Source organism: Paralichthys olivaceus, chromosome 13, assembly GCF_024713975.1.
Source record: "Paralichthys olivaceus isolate ysfri-2021 chromosome 13, ASM2471397v2, whole genome shotgun sequence".
Classification (NCBI taxonomy): Eukaryota; Metazoa; Chordata; class Actinopteri; order Pleuronectiformes; family Paralichthyidae; genus Paralichthys; species Paralichthys olivaceus.
Genome location: NC_091105.1, coordinates 8,165,800 through 8,178,344, shown reverse-complemented (window position 1 = coordinate 8,178,344; position 12,545 = coordinate 8,165,800). Strand labels below are relative to the sequence as shown.

At 40.2% G+C, this 12,545-nt stretch overlaps 1 protein-coding gene across 1 annotated transcript; it reads left to right on the top strand.

The window, feature by feature from the left end:
* The first annotated feature begins 222 nt into the window (after window positions 1-222).
* gnl1 (guanine nucleotide binding protein-like 1) lies at window positions 223-8,786 on the top strand. The gene is made up of 12 exons (XM_020092996.2): window positions 223-445; window positions 1,356-1,503; window positions 1,694-1,830; window positions 1,952-2,103; window positions 3,150-3,221; window positions 3,988-4,180; window positions 4,301-4,399; window positions 4,484-4,666; window positions 5,030-5,208; window positions 5,539-5,725; window positions 5,979-6,119; window positions 6,230-8,786. Exons 1-12 carry the CDS (start codon window positions 373-375, stop codon window positions 6,493-6,495), a joined length of 1,830 nt encoding a protein of 609 aa, XP_019948555.1. The 5' UTR covers window positions 223-372; the 3' UTR covers window positions 6,496-8,786.
* The last annotated feature ends 3,759 nt before the right edge of the window (window positions 8,787-12,545 follow it).

Genomic DNA, 12,545 nt, shown 5'->3' with positions numbered 1-12,545 from the left:
TGTGAGGTGTTTACAAAAGTGGACCGTACCACTGAAGAGGAGGGGGGGGGGGTTACTGTTAGATAAAGAGGACGGTAAACACAGTAAATGTTTGTAATGATTCTCAAAGTGAAGTTAGTCAACTCTTTAAAAAAGCCATTTGTACACCGGAAGGATTAAATGAAGCCAGAATGATCCAGATGAGTGCGGGTTTGGAGACGCCTCGCCGTGGTGTCGCCCACCATTCTCTGCAGTGGATATGGCGTCACTGGAAAGTGTAGGAGTCGAGAAACTTCACGCATGTAAATAACGTCAGTTGGTAAAGCTGAAGGAAGCGACACACAGTGTACAGAGAAACATTTATATTAAACAGGTCGTTTATTTTTTACAAACATGCCCCGAAAAAAGCCATTTACCAACAAGCAGAAGAAGAAACAGCTGCAAGTCAAGCGGGAGAGGAAGAGAGGTAACTACATCTGCCGCTAGCTTCACCGTGCTAGCGTTAGCAGCTAGCTAACGGTCCGTGGAGCACAGCTAACTAAACGTGCTCCACAGGCTGATGGTGGGTTTGTCTGTCTGCGGGTTTGAGTTGTGATTTAACAGAGACGTTCAGCTAAAGCACGAGAGAGTTTCACATGGAAACCAACGCTGCATGTTCGGTGTTAGCTAGCGGGTAAAACAAGCAGCAGGATCATACAACTAGAACCTGTGTTGACAACAGTGACCTGCCTGTGTGCGGCTGAAGCGTCAACATGGTTTTTATTAGCTAACGACACAACATGCAGCAGAGTTACAGGACTGTCACCAGCAGGTTGTTTTCACCACTGGAACCACTTAGTGGTGATCTTAGTTTGATTGAGAGATCTCCCAGGAGCTGGATATGTGTTAAAGAGGTTTAAGTGAGTTTAGCATTTTAATGTACGTAACCTTTCTGTTACTCTGTGCTCGTTCTTTTTTATGTTTTAAAATGCATCATGAAAGCTGCTATACAAATAAACCATCTCATATATTTTTGAGATTCTTTGCTATTTCTTAGACTGCTGACTTAATAACTCAATTTCAGCATTTCCTTTAGGTCTGAAGGTTAATTCATTAATGGGTCCAGTTTTGCCTTGACCCACAAGACAATAAGCCATTTTCTTCATTTATTATTATTTCATAAAATTTAAAACTAGAATGGGACCCAGTAGAGCCCATACATCCCCCAAAGCCCATTATAAACTAATTTAAATTCACTAGATTGATATACTCATTTTTGCAGCACTAATCGACATTTATAAAGAGCCAGTGTGAGTGTAAAAAGTAGACCTTGTTATCGATGTGTGCTGTATGCCTCTGTTTGACTGTGATTCCTGCCATTTGGCCCTCATTTCTAGGTGACACAGGTTCTGGTCCGAGCAGCCGTAATGCCAGCGTGGAACGAGGAGGAGAGCGACAGTCGGATACCTCTGACAGTGAGACCACTGATGTCAGAAGAATGAACCAGCAGCCCTTCAGCAGAGAAGTTAGATATAACCCCAACAGGTGTGTTTTCAGAATCATTACTAATACTCACTGTGATTTCCCTTCATCTTGTTATATTTTTTTAATATATAGAAATCTAAAAATCTTACATGCTTTCCAGCAAACCACCAATTTGAAATTGATGTTAAATAATTGCGTTTACGATGTGTGACCCACAGTCTAACAATGTGCTTCTTACTTTTCTCTTCAGGTTCAGACTGCACTTTGAGAAAGAGAGTGAAGAGGAGGTGGAAAAGAGAAAGAAGGTGGCCATGGAGAAGTTCTTGACTCCAGTGTCAGACAAAGAACTTGAAGTCAACATCGATGACATCTATCCCTCAGAGAAAGGTCTAGCTGTTTTTTTAAATGCTTTACACATGACAAGACTCAAAATAAGCCAAACAGCGGAGTAGGTGAATGGAGTGTGGGTCACGGCTTGACACACTGAAACTTGATTATCCAATGCTAGGTCTTGGTTTCCCACGACGGCCACCCTGGAATTATGAAATGACACGAGAGAGCCTGCTGAGGAAAGAGGAGAAGTCGTTCAGAGAATACCTTGATGATCTTCACTCCAGTAAACCACTTGGCTCCCTCAGCCACTTTGAGCACAATCTTGAGGTGAGTAATTTAACAAACACGATGCGCTCTTAAGGACTTTGGGGTATTAAAGTCCTGGACTGGGGAAACAGTTTTACAAGCTCCAGCATTTTCTCAGGGACCTTAAATTAATTAGAAAGGTGATAATTATAAGTATTTCGGTTAGATGTGGGAAACGTGGCACTTACTATGCAACTCCATCCTTTGTGTTAATTCACTCAACAAGGAATAAAGTACAGATCCAACCGTACCAATTTTTTGGTGAACCAGGATCAGTTAATTAGTTTTGGAGGAGATAAATAGGTTTAACGTGTTAAATAAGAAGCAGCAACAAATCACTCATTTGCTGATACCTTTACTGTGTGAAAAGAGATGCCTGTTCACTAAATAATTAAATTAAATACATGAATCAGCCTGCAGACTCACTTTCATATCTTTCAGAGGAAAGAAGCAATGTTATATAACATATAAATCCAGGATGAACGTTAAAGTGAATGTGTCCTTCCAGTTGCATCATGTAGAGAACTGTAAGAATTATATGACTTAGCTGCATATTGTTTAGTATTTTCCTCTGGGAACAAAGAATCATCAAATCGTATCTCCATGCTGTTCCATTGCTCAGGCTGTGAAATGATAACATTGTTTTTCAAATCTAAAAAAAACCCTGCTGATCATTTAATTGTGTGTGGGCTGAGCTCAGGCAGCACATCACAGCAGACGCAGCGCTGTAGTAGTTGGTGATGTAATAAGTGACTGATTATTATAGAGATAATGGCTATTTAAGTGGTGCAGAGGATCAAAATGATAACATGTATAACACATATGAATACGCTTCATGTTTGAACAGGTTGTTTTGCATTTAGGGCCTAATATTGATGTTATAGCATCAACATTGAGAATACTTTAAATTTGATAACAAATATCAATCTTAAGAAGTTTTTCCTTTGCCATTCTTTCATAATAAACTGTGATGCTGAGAAACACAACAGAATTTGTAAATTCTTAACTTTGTTTTGTTAGCTATACTAAACCTAACCCTACTTCCCACTCCATTTTCTTTGTTTCAGACATGGAGGCAGTTTTGGAGAGTGTTGGAGATGTCTGATATTATTCTGCTCATTGTGGACATCAGGCACCCGGTAGGTGATTGTTTGACCATAAGCCTTCATAATGGATCAGGCCACTAGATGGAGACACAGTCAAGATCTATATCCAAACCTGATGCTTTTATTATTTATACATTTATTTAGGTGTCATTTTTAAATTTTTTGTGTTTTTTGGAGGTACAAAAATAATGATATAATATAATAATAATATATAATGCTGTACCCTGGGTAGATATAAAAGTAGTAACAGATTTTAACAAATATATGGGTTAGTAGAATTCAAGTCAAATCATATAAAGTAAATGAGAATGTTATCTCACCTTTTGCTAATGCAAACTAAAATGTTAGTATCAAATTTAAATGAGAAGTTGGTATGAGTCACAGCAAAACTTGGCCCATATTGTTTGATGATAAATTAATGTGTCATGTTTCATATTTTGAAAAATTAGACCGTTCAATCAGCAGTTCAATTTAGCAGCATCTCATATATTATAGACTGTTAATCAAATACTGTATTCTCTATAAACTACTAAATACTGTATAAATTGTGTGTGTGTAAAACAGAAACCCATTTCTTCTCAACAAATCATAAGACTCATGCTTCTGTCACTTTATTTCTGTTTTATTCCAAATCTACTTAATGTGGCGTGAATTTAGTTCCAGTTTCCAGTTTCACTGCTAACTTCAAATCAGCACAGCTCATCTTGAGCCTATTAATAATGACATGATGTGGTGGTTTATTATCAAATGGCTCATAATTACTATTTTAACAAAGTGTGTCCTCATGTGAACCTCCTAGGTGCTGCAGTTCCCTCCAGCCCTGTACCACCACATCACAGGAGATCTGCAGAAGCAGGTGGTGCTGGTGTTGAACAAAGCCGATCTCTGTCCTCCTCCATTGGTGATCGCCTGGAAACACTACATGACCTCTCAGTTCCCCCACCTGCAAATAGTCTGCTTCACCTCCCACCCTGGGCAGCCCTACAGCACAGGTGAGGAGAGGGGGAACATGGGGAAGGAAAAAAAAAACTGGATTGTAGTGAAGCCTATAAAAATTCAACATCAGACAGACATTAAAATGTCCATCTCTCTCTCTTTCTGCTGGTTTATAGTCCTTCAGAAGAAGAGGATGAGAAGGAAGGCTGACTGGAGTCATGGTGGAGGTCCTACAGATATCCTGAAAGCCTGTCAGGAAATCACAGCAGGGAGAGGTGGGCATGTGCTCATCATCTTGCATACTTATCTTAAATCCCTCATAATAGCGCAGGCATTAATTTGTCCACATATCTTCACAGTTGACCTTTCCAGCTGGGATCAGAAGATTCAGAGAGATGCTGTTTCAGAGGGACCCAATGGGGACCATTCTGATGAGGGAGCGGAGTCTGTGCTAGTGGAGCATCAAAGTGACAGTGCTATGAAGATGAGCAGCCCATCACAGGAGCTCTACAAAGATGGTGTTCTCACATTGGGTTGTATAGGTATGATACATCCCTGTGTGGATTGAGCCGTGTAACCAGGTTGACTGAACAAATTATTAAAACAAATCCATAAAGAAGAATAGGAAGATGTTAAGGGGGATTTCTCAACTGTCTTTTGGTAGTTAAACCAAATAATTACAGACAAAAGATGTACAGAAAGTAATACAATCAAGGTTGTCTTGTTTCATTTTATTTATAACTAAAGACAACAGGGTCTTTTGAGTAAAGTTTGTAATTTGGTTGATTCCATACCGCACCATTCTTTAACTTTAGCTTTAAATTTGCATGAGCAAACTGAGCTGAAGACCATTATTTGATATTAAAGACTGATCATAAACTCATCCTTTCCCCCCCCCCCCCTAGGCTTTCCAAATGTTGGGAAGTCGTCTGTTATAAACACCCTGGTGGGGAGGAAGGTGGTGAGTGTGTCTCGAACACCAGGCCACACCAAATACTTCCAGACCTACTACCTCACCCCGACAGTGAAATTGTGCGACTGCCCTGGACTGGTCTTTCCCTCGCGTGTCAACAAACAGTTACAGGTACAAACTCTGTGCACTAGAAAGCAGCGGTAACTCTGAGTTCACACACCCGTTTAGGCTTAGTGGAAACATAATTGTGTTGAACAGAGCATTCAAACAATTCTGGGTAAATTGATTATTGATTCCATACCCCCCCCCCCCCCCCCCCCCCCCCCTTATTCCAAGCTTGTTTTGTGCAATGACTCTTCAATTTTTCAAACATTTCGGTTTTTGGATACAGCCGTGTTCAAAAAGGATTTTAGATCTCTGTTTGAATTTCCTCATTGAGCCTTTTCCTTATAACTATTGTTTTTCTGCTTTGATCTCAGCCTTTGTTTTATGTTTTTATAGATTCTGGCAGGCATCTACCCAGTGTCTCAGGTGCAGGAGCCCTACAGCTCAGTTGGTTATCTGTGTGAGAGGACCCCCTTCCTCTCTGTGCTGAAGCTCAAACATCCCAGCTTGCTAGAAGATAAACCCCATCAGAGATACCAGGGATCAGAAGAGCTTAGATGGACTGCTTGGGAAGTGTGTGAAGGTAAGATGATTCACTGAGACACTAAACATCTAATATTGTGTGAGGTTGTAAAAGTTTGTGCAGAATAATGGTCCATTATCAATTGTAAAATTAAATTAATTAAATTAAATGAAAAACTCTTTTTTGATGCATTTCTCCACCACACACAGGAAGTCATATTATGGTTGCACAGATAATACTTGTTGGTACAATTTCCCCATGTGTTAAACTGTCATCAAGACTTTTCTCTTCCATCAATTTTTGCGTTCTTTAGCTTGGGCAGAGATGAGAGGATACAAGACTGCAAAAGCAGCTCGCCATGACGTTTATCGTGCAGCCAATAGTCTCCTGCGGTTGGCAATTGATGGCAGATTGTGCCTTTGCCTCAGACCACCTGGCTACAGCTGCCTGAGAGGTAAAAGATGCTCTCCCATGACTAATTGTTTCAGCTTCAAGTGTATTTGCGAAGTTGAAACAGTAGGTGGGTAGAATTGATTTATCATGATTATTATTTATGGTCTACAGAGCATTGGGAAAATCACCCAGACCTACCGGAAATCATGGCTCTACTAGGAAGGATGACAGATGAGAAAGGTGATGGAGACAGGGATGAGGAGGAGGACGCAGAGTCCAGCACCGAGCCAGAGGAAGAGAGAGACAGGGATGCAGACGATGATGAGGATGGGGATGATGAAGATGAGGGGTTTGGACATCCAAGACGGAAGGATGAAAAGCCATCTGGCTTCACTGTCAACATGTACAACGTCCTTCGAGAAAATCAGTGTGAGTGAAAGCGAAGGGAAAGACGTGCAGAAGATATAAGTTCCTGACTTTTCCCCGGCAATCCCAGTAAATTTCTCATTCCTCCTTTTTCCAAAACCTGCATTCCTTCTCCCTTTTCCTGCGCATTCACTCCATTACCTTCTCTGTACATTAATATGATCTATTCTAATGAATTCACCCTGTCTCCTCCACAGAGTGAACAGAGCATTTTCATGTATTCCATGTTGTGCCTCTGCTCTGCTTGTTCACAGATGAAGCTTGTTCATTAATGTTGCTTCAAGGAATTGGCTTTGTTTGGTTTGACTTTATCTTTTTCTTTTCTTTTTTGCATGGACTTCTGAAAAGACAAATGAACAAGTAACTTCCCTCAGCCTGGAATAATCAACCAACCAGCTTTCATTCTCTTTGATAAGTGACCTCACAGCTGAGTTGCCAAAATTCAAGAATTATTTTTTTCTTTAAACGAATCCGATGCACTGTCAATATGATGTCATTCACTGGAGCAGCCGTTTGGCTCTCAGAGCAGCTTGAGATTTAAGACCGCGACTCTAAATCATCTTTATCGAGCATGCTATGTCTCAACTTTGACTAAAGGGTGGGATCTGGGAGATAAAACCAATTTTACTCACACTATTTTTAGTTACCAGTATATTTATATTTTATTTGATTCTACACAATACACAGGTCATTTCAGAACTTTTCTTGGAATGTGGGGAGGGGAATGAGTGTTGTACTGCTGGACGAGGCCGTTTCAGGAATTTAACCTGTAGTGTTTTAACTACTACAAATATTATCCATAGATGCTTACAGAGGTTTACAGGATATAGTGCAGGATTTAGCTGCAACCATTCAACACGTTTAAAAGCCAATGGCGGCACAGTGGAACTGATTGAATTGAGGCTGCTTAAAAATTCATCTGGGGTATCTGTTTATTGGCTTCCTTGCCAGGTTAGATGAGAAAATTGTTCTCGTTCTCGTGTCTTTACGGCAAATGTGACGGTAGAGACAGTTAAGCTCAGCACAAAGGAAGACAGGAAGAAACAGCTAGATTAGCTCTACCAGCACCTCCAAAGATTATCACCATACTGTATCTTGTTTATTAAAGCTGGGCAAAAACTAAAGTGTAAAAATAACACTTATGTGCTCAAGTATTTCTTGGAACCAGGCTTTCAGGTATTAACTTCACCTGACTGAGCATTAGAGGTACTGTAAGCTGTGGCTTAATATTCTCCATACAGACTTGAGAGTAGTAACAATCTTCTCATCTAAATCTCATCAAAAAAGTGAATGAGTGCATTTACCAACATGTTGGACAGTTACTTTAACAACAGAGAGAGAGACTCTACAGCTTCAATCTATCTGTCTTTATAAATAACATTACACACTCCATCCATCAAGTTGTTTTATAAAGATTTAGTCCGATTCAAGCTATGGTCCTGTAATGCTATTACAACATCTGCTGCAAATGTTCCTCATATTTTTAATTTAACTTTCTCTAGAGAAGTAGAGATGTTCCGATACCATTTTTCCCCTGATGGTGACTGGACTTGTGTATCAGCAGATACCGAGCACTGGTCCAACACCGGTACATTTATAAGAACAACAAATCACATATCATAAGTGATGACTGGCAGGAACAAATTGCTGGTTTTACTCCACTACCAGAAATTGCTTCTTCTTTGCTGATCTTGAAACTGTTGCCAGTGGCAGTACAGCGCAACTGCTGTCTCAGAGCAACAAAGTGATTTCTGGTATAAGATCTTATCATAGATTTGTGTATTTTGTCACCACCTGGTATTTTCGGTGGTATCAGGAGCATTTCTGATCTGGTATCGAAACATCTCTAAAGAAAAGTTGGACCAGTCTCTCTCTCTTTCTCTCTCTGTGATTTGCAACGGCCCCGCTACAATCCTGAGTGCTGTATTATTATTATAATTATTGTGTGCTGCTGTCGTACCTCATTCACATGGTCACTGAGGGAAGCCTATAGCACAGTGCTGTGTTACTATGTAATGCATCACACTGCAGCCACATGCAATCATTTCTACCATTGGTACAATATTAAATCAGTTACTCAACACTACCATAATGTTATAAACACGACGGATGTTTGGCTGTGTTGATGTGGAGTTTCTTTTGTTGTTTTGAAAAATTAAAACTGACTGTATCTGAAGATTTTGCTGTGAAGGCTTGAGGTGTGTTCAGGCTACTTACTGCATTCCTCATTTCATTCCTACTATACCTGATGATGAACTGGACTGCTTTCTGCAATAAAAGAAGATAATCATTGAAAACCATATTTGTGTTTGCGAGTGGGGTCTTATTGTGTTTAATTATACATTTTATATTTTCGGGGAGAGTCTGTTCTTTCAAGGTCGGGCTCTCTACAACTTATTTTTGCGGGTAAAAAAAGTCACCCACACACATTGCCTCAAGTAACTTTAACTAATTTCCAATGTACATAATCACGGTTTAGGCTCTGAACTATTCCTTTAAATTAAATAATAAACAAACACATGAAGGGAGGTTTGTGAAGTAGATGAGCTTTGTCAAACTAATTACTGCAGTTGGTGTACAGCCTGAATGTCAAGTAGATGTTGAGATAATTAATATAGTAATGCTGTTCTAAATATTTCTACATATGGCCACACTACCATTAGCTCTGTTATGACCAGGTTTTATGGCTGAGAGATTGTGTGATAGACTCCAACCTGTGTAGGAGGTGTACAAAATGAATAAATCAATATGAAGAAGCTACGGTGTCATTAATCAGGTTGAAAGAAAACATTTAAAGACTCCCATATTTCATTATAAGAAATACTTTGGTATGCACTGAATGTGATTTATTTGTCCTGTAAAGAGGCATTTAAATGGTTCTGCACAGGGAAAAGTTGTGATTCTGCATCTATAACAGGATTTGTTTATCAAAGCACTTTTACTTTTCAGTTTTATTTCACGGTGTGTCCTACATGACTATTTTAAAAAAAAGCACAATATGATCAGGACAAAGAAAATGGTTCAAAAATGACTCAAGAGGTTTGTTCAGTGCACCGCTGCTGTGAAACATATGGAATAAAGTATCACCTCTCTCAGCTTCTAATAAATGTATGTCTATAGTCATCTGGTAAAAATTTGAAACATATCCCTGAGATTAACGTCCAATTTGAATGCTTTATGTCTGTGTTATTGTGGAATGACTGTGTTTGTCAAAATTATTCACAGCTCTCGACGCCTTTCCAGCCCTGCTGTCAGCGTGGATCTGGCTGCTGCCACAGTATTATCTCATTATGTTTATTGTGACCCACTGGGCACCCTTCATCAGAGAGCTGAGACAGTCTGATGATAGTCAGCGCTGAGGACTGTCATAATCATTATTTACGGGATGGAAGTGGGTGGAATTCCCCGCATTTTGCATAATTTGGATTCAGTGCCAACTTGCACCATAGCTGGAGATTCTATTTGCTGACTAGATAAACTCTGAGGAGGGAAGAGAGGAATCATCAGCAACTGTTTCCAATTCACAGCCGGAGCCACGGGCCGCTTTATTTCCACTACTAGAGCTCCAACTATGTTGTGGCCCTCAAACATGTTTGGCAATTATTACACCCAGACAAAGACCTCAGATTTACTGGTGCGTGACACCGTAAATTTCAAAACTGTTAATTAAATTCTGCCCATGTGGTTTGAATTCACTCTTTTCTTTTTTTCCAACCGCTTCTTCTTGGAATGCTTTCTGATGATGCAATCAGGTTGTTGTGGGGACTCTTGCCCTCTTTCGCCTTTCACCCCCCTTCTTGTGTTTGGCCCCGTGCTGCTCCCTGTGTGACCCCAGCTAACATGTGGGTGAGGCCAGGCAGTAATGAATTGGTTGCATATGAGAGCCAGAGCATAGGCAGAGCAGAAAAATTCATTAGTCTGGGTTTATATGCTCCCCTGGGGCTAAACATCACACACACACACACATGCAAACACACATACAGGTGAGATAGAGTGAGTGAGAAGTGAAGATACAAGAGTGTTTGGAAAAATTTAATTAAATACAATCTCCCAGCTGACTTTTTTATACACAATCAAACTGCAATACTTCCCTATTAAAGAGAATTATACTTCTACAGTACATCTCATCTGGCAGGTACACATCTGTGGTCACTAGAGGGCTATGAAAGCCAGCACTACTCCGAGTCTTAGCTGCAGTTAATAGTCAGGTGCATTCAGCTGATTGTGCACATGTGAATAATGTGTGGTGTTTATGGTGTTGTGTAATTTGAACAATGCTTAGTTTATCACCTTTATGAAAGGTGTGATGTGGATGCATGCAGTCACCGACTGTACAAACAGCTTTATCTGTGTGTGTTAACACTTGTTGGTCTCACAGTAAAGTTTCCTGCAGTTTTATTGGATTGTTTCCTCTCTCATGTACCTCTGCAGTAGGTGAATCTGTGCACCGCTGCTGCTTAACTTCTCTTAAGTAAAGGCACACATATACAGAGACCACACACACACACACACACACACAAACACACATTGATTTACAGCTCAGGCAGTTGTCCCCACCCCTGCCCCCCCATTGGTGTCCTGATGCTCCAGCAGCGCTGTGGGGGGTGGCGAGGCTGGATGTCGTCCTCAGCTTCTTCTCTGGTTGCTTTCCACTAAGATAATCAACAGTGGAGGAGAGAAACTAAGAACATGACTTTTTATAATGAATACATTTCAGATGAGGATGTTACATTAAAGCAGATACAGTGTGTTGTGTGTGGTTGAGGCCTCTCGTCACATGGTTCAGATGTCTTGGAGCTGTTAGTGATTCCACTAAACACACATTCCTCTGTAAACTTTGACCCATTAATCATCTCACAACCCAGGTTAATCATGTGACCCTGAGGGGAGTGGGCCGCCTGGTTAGGAACCAACTACACTACGTAACTGTATTGGTAAAAAGCTTCACACTTCCTCTTCACATTTCCTCTTCACATTTATCCACCAGTAAGACATAATATTCCGTATTTGTCAAGTGGGGTTGTTTTTTCTGCAGATTGAGTACTTTTACATATCCTTATAAATATGACTTTAAATGTACATATTTTACTTGTAATTTGAGTATTTTAGATTGTAGTATTGGTACTTTTATTTAAGTAGGGTGAGTACTAAACCACTGATTTTAAAGCAGAATAGCACACAGTGGAGGGTATATATTGCAATGTTAAAGATATTTTAAAAATCCTTTTCCAGTTCTTTCTTGGCCCATTCCACATCCTTCCACCAAGTTTCATGAAAATCCATTCTGGTGTTTTTGTGTAATCTTGCTTACAAACAAAAGCAAATGGGCCGGGGTGAAAACATAACCACCGAGATGAAAACAGCAGAAAATCACTGGAGCTTTTCGAGTCAAAATATTGGTGACATTTTCGTACGAAACAGATTTTAGCTCCCTTCGGATTAAATTTGATTTAGTCAGTGCAGACATATACAGTTTAGATGGATAAAGAACTCATCCAGGTGATCATACCACACCCATATTTTATAATGACTCTGCTATCCGAGCACAATGAAGAGAAAAGAGACTCTTTTCTTTTGGTGCTCAGCGCTTGGCAAACTATCCCAGCAGCATGTCAGCATGGGGTGAACTCAGAAACAATATTTGCCACAGTGAGCATTCAACACGATGTGGACAGAGCCGCTTTTCCCATATTCCTCCTGCAGGGAGTCACAACATGGCAGCTGGGTTTGTTTGTTCAGTGGACTTGAGTTTGAGTGTGGAAAGGACCGGCTCTCTGTTTGAGATAGAGCTCTGCAAAACACAAAGTTCTGCCAGCACAAACTCAGAGGGGCTCAGTGTTTTATAGCTCACTTATACTGTCAATAGGTGTGGCTTTATGAATTTACTGTGTGTGTGTGTCTGTGTTTGTGTGTGTGTGTGTGTGTGTGTGTGTGTGTGTGTCTGTGTCTGTGTGTGTCTGTGTTTGTGTGTGTGTGTGTGGTACTAGTCCCCATAACGTAAATCATTACATTTCAAGTTGAGGACATGTTTAAGTTTAGGGTTTCACAAGTGGTAACTGTG

What these genes read in the sequence shown, in the direction of transcription:
- gnl1 (XM_020092996.2), top strand. Translation starts at nt 373, where the DNA reads ATGCCCCGAAAAAAGCCATTTACCAACAAGCAGAAGAAGAAACAGCTG. An exon ending in CATCTATCCCTCAGAGAAAG is followed by an intron (nt 1,831 to 1,951) that starts GTCTAGCTGTTT and finishes ATCCAATGCTAG; the next exon opens with GTCTTGGTTTCCCACGACGG. An exon ending in TTGTGGACATCAGGCACCCG is followed by an intron (nt 3,222 to 3,987) that starts GTAGGTGATTGT and finishes TGAACCTCCTAG; the next exon opens with GTGCTGCAGTTCCCTCCAGC.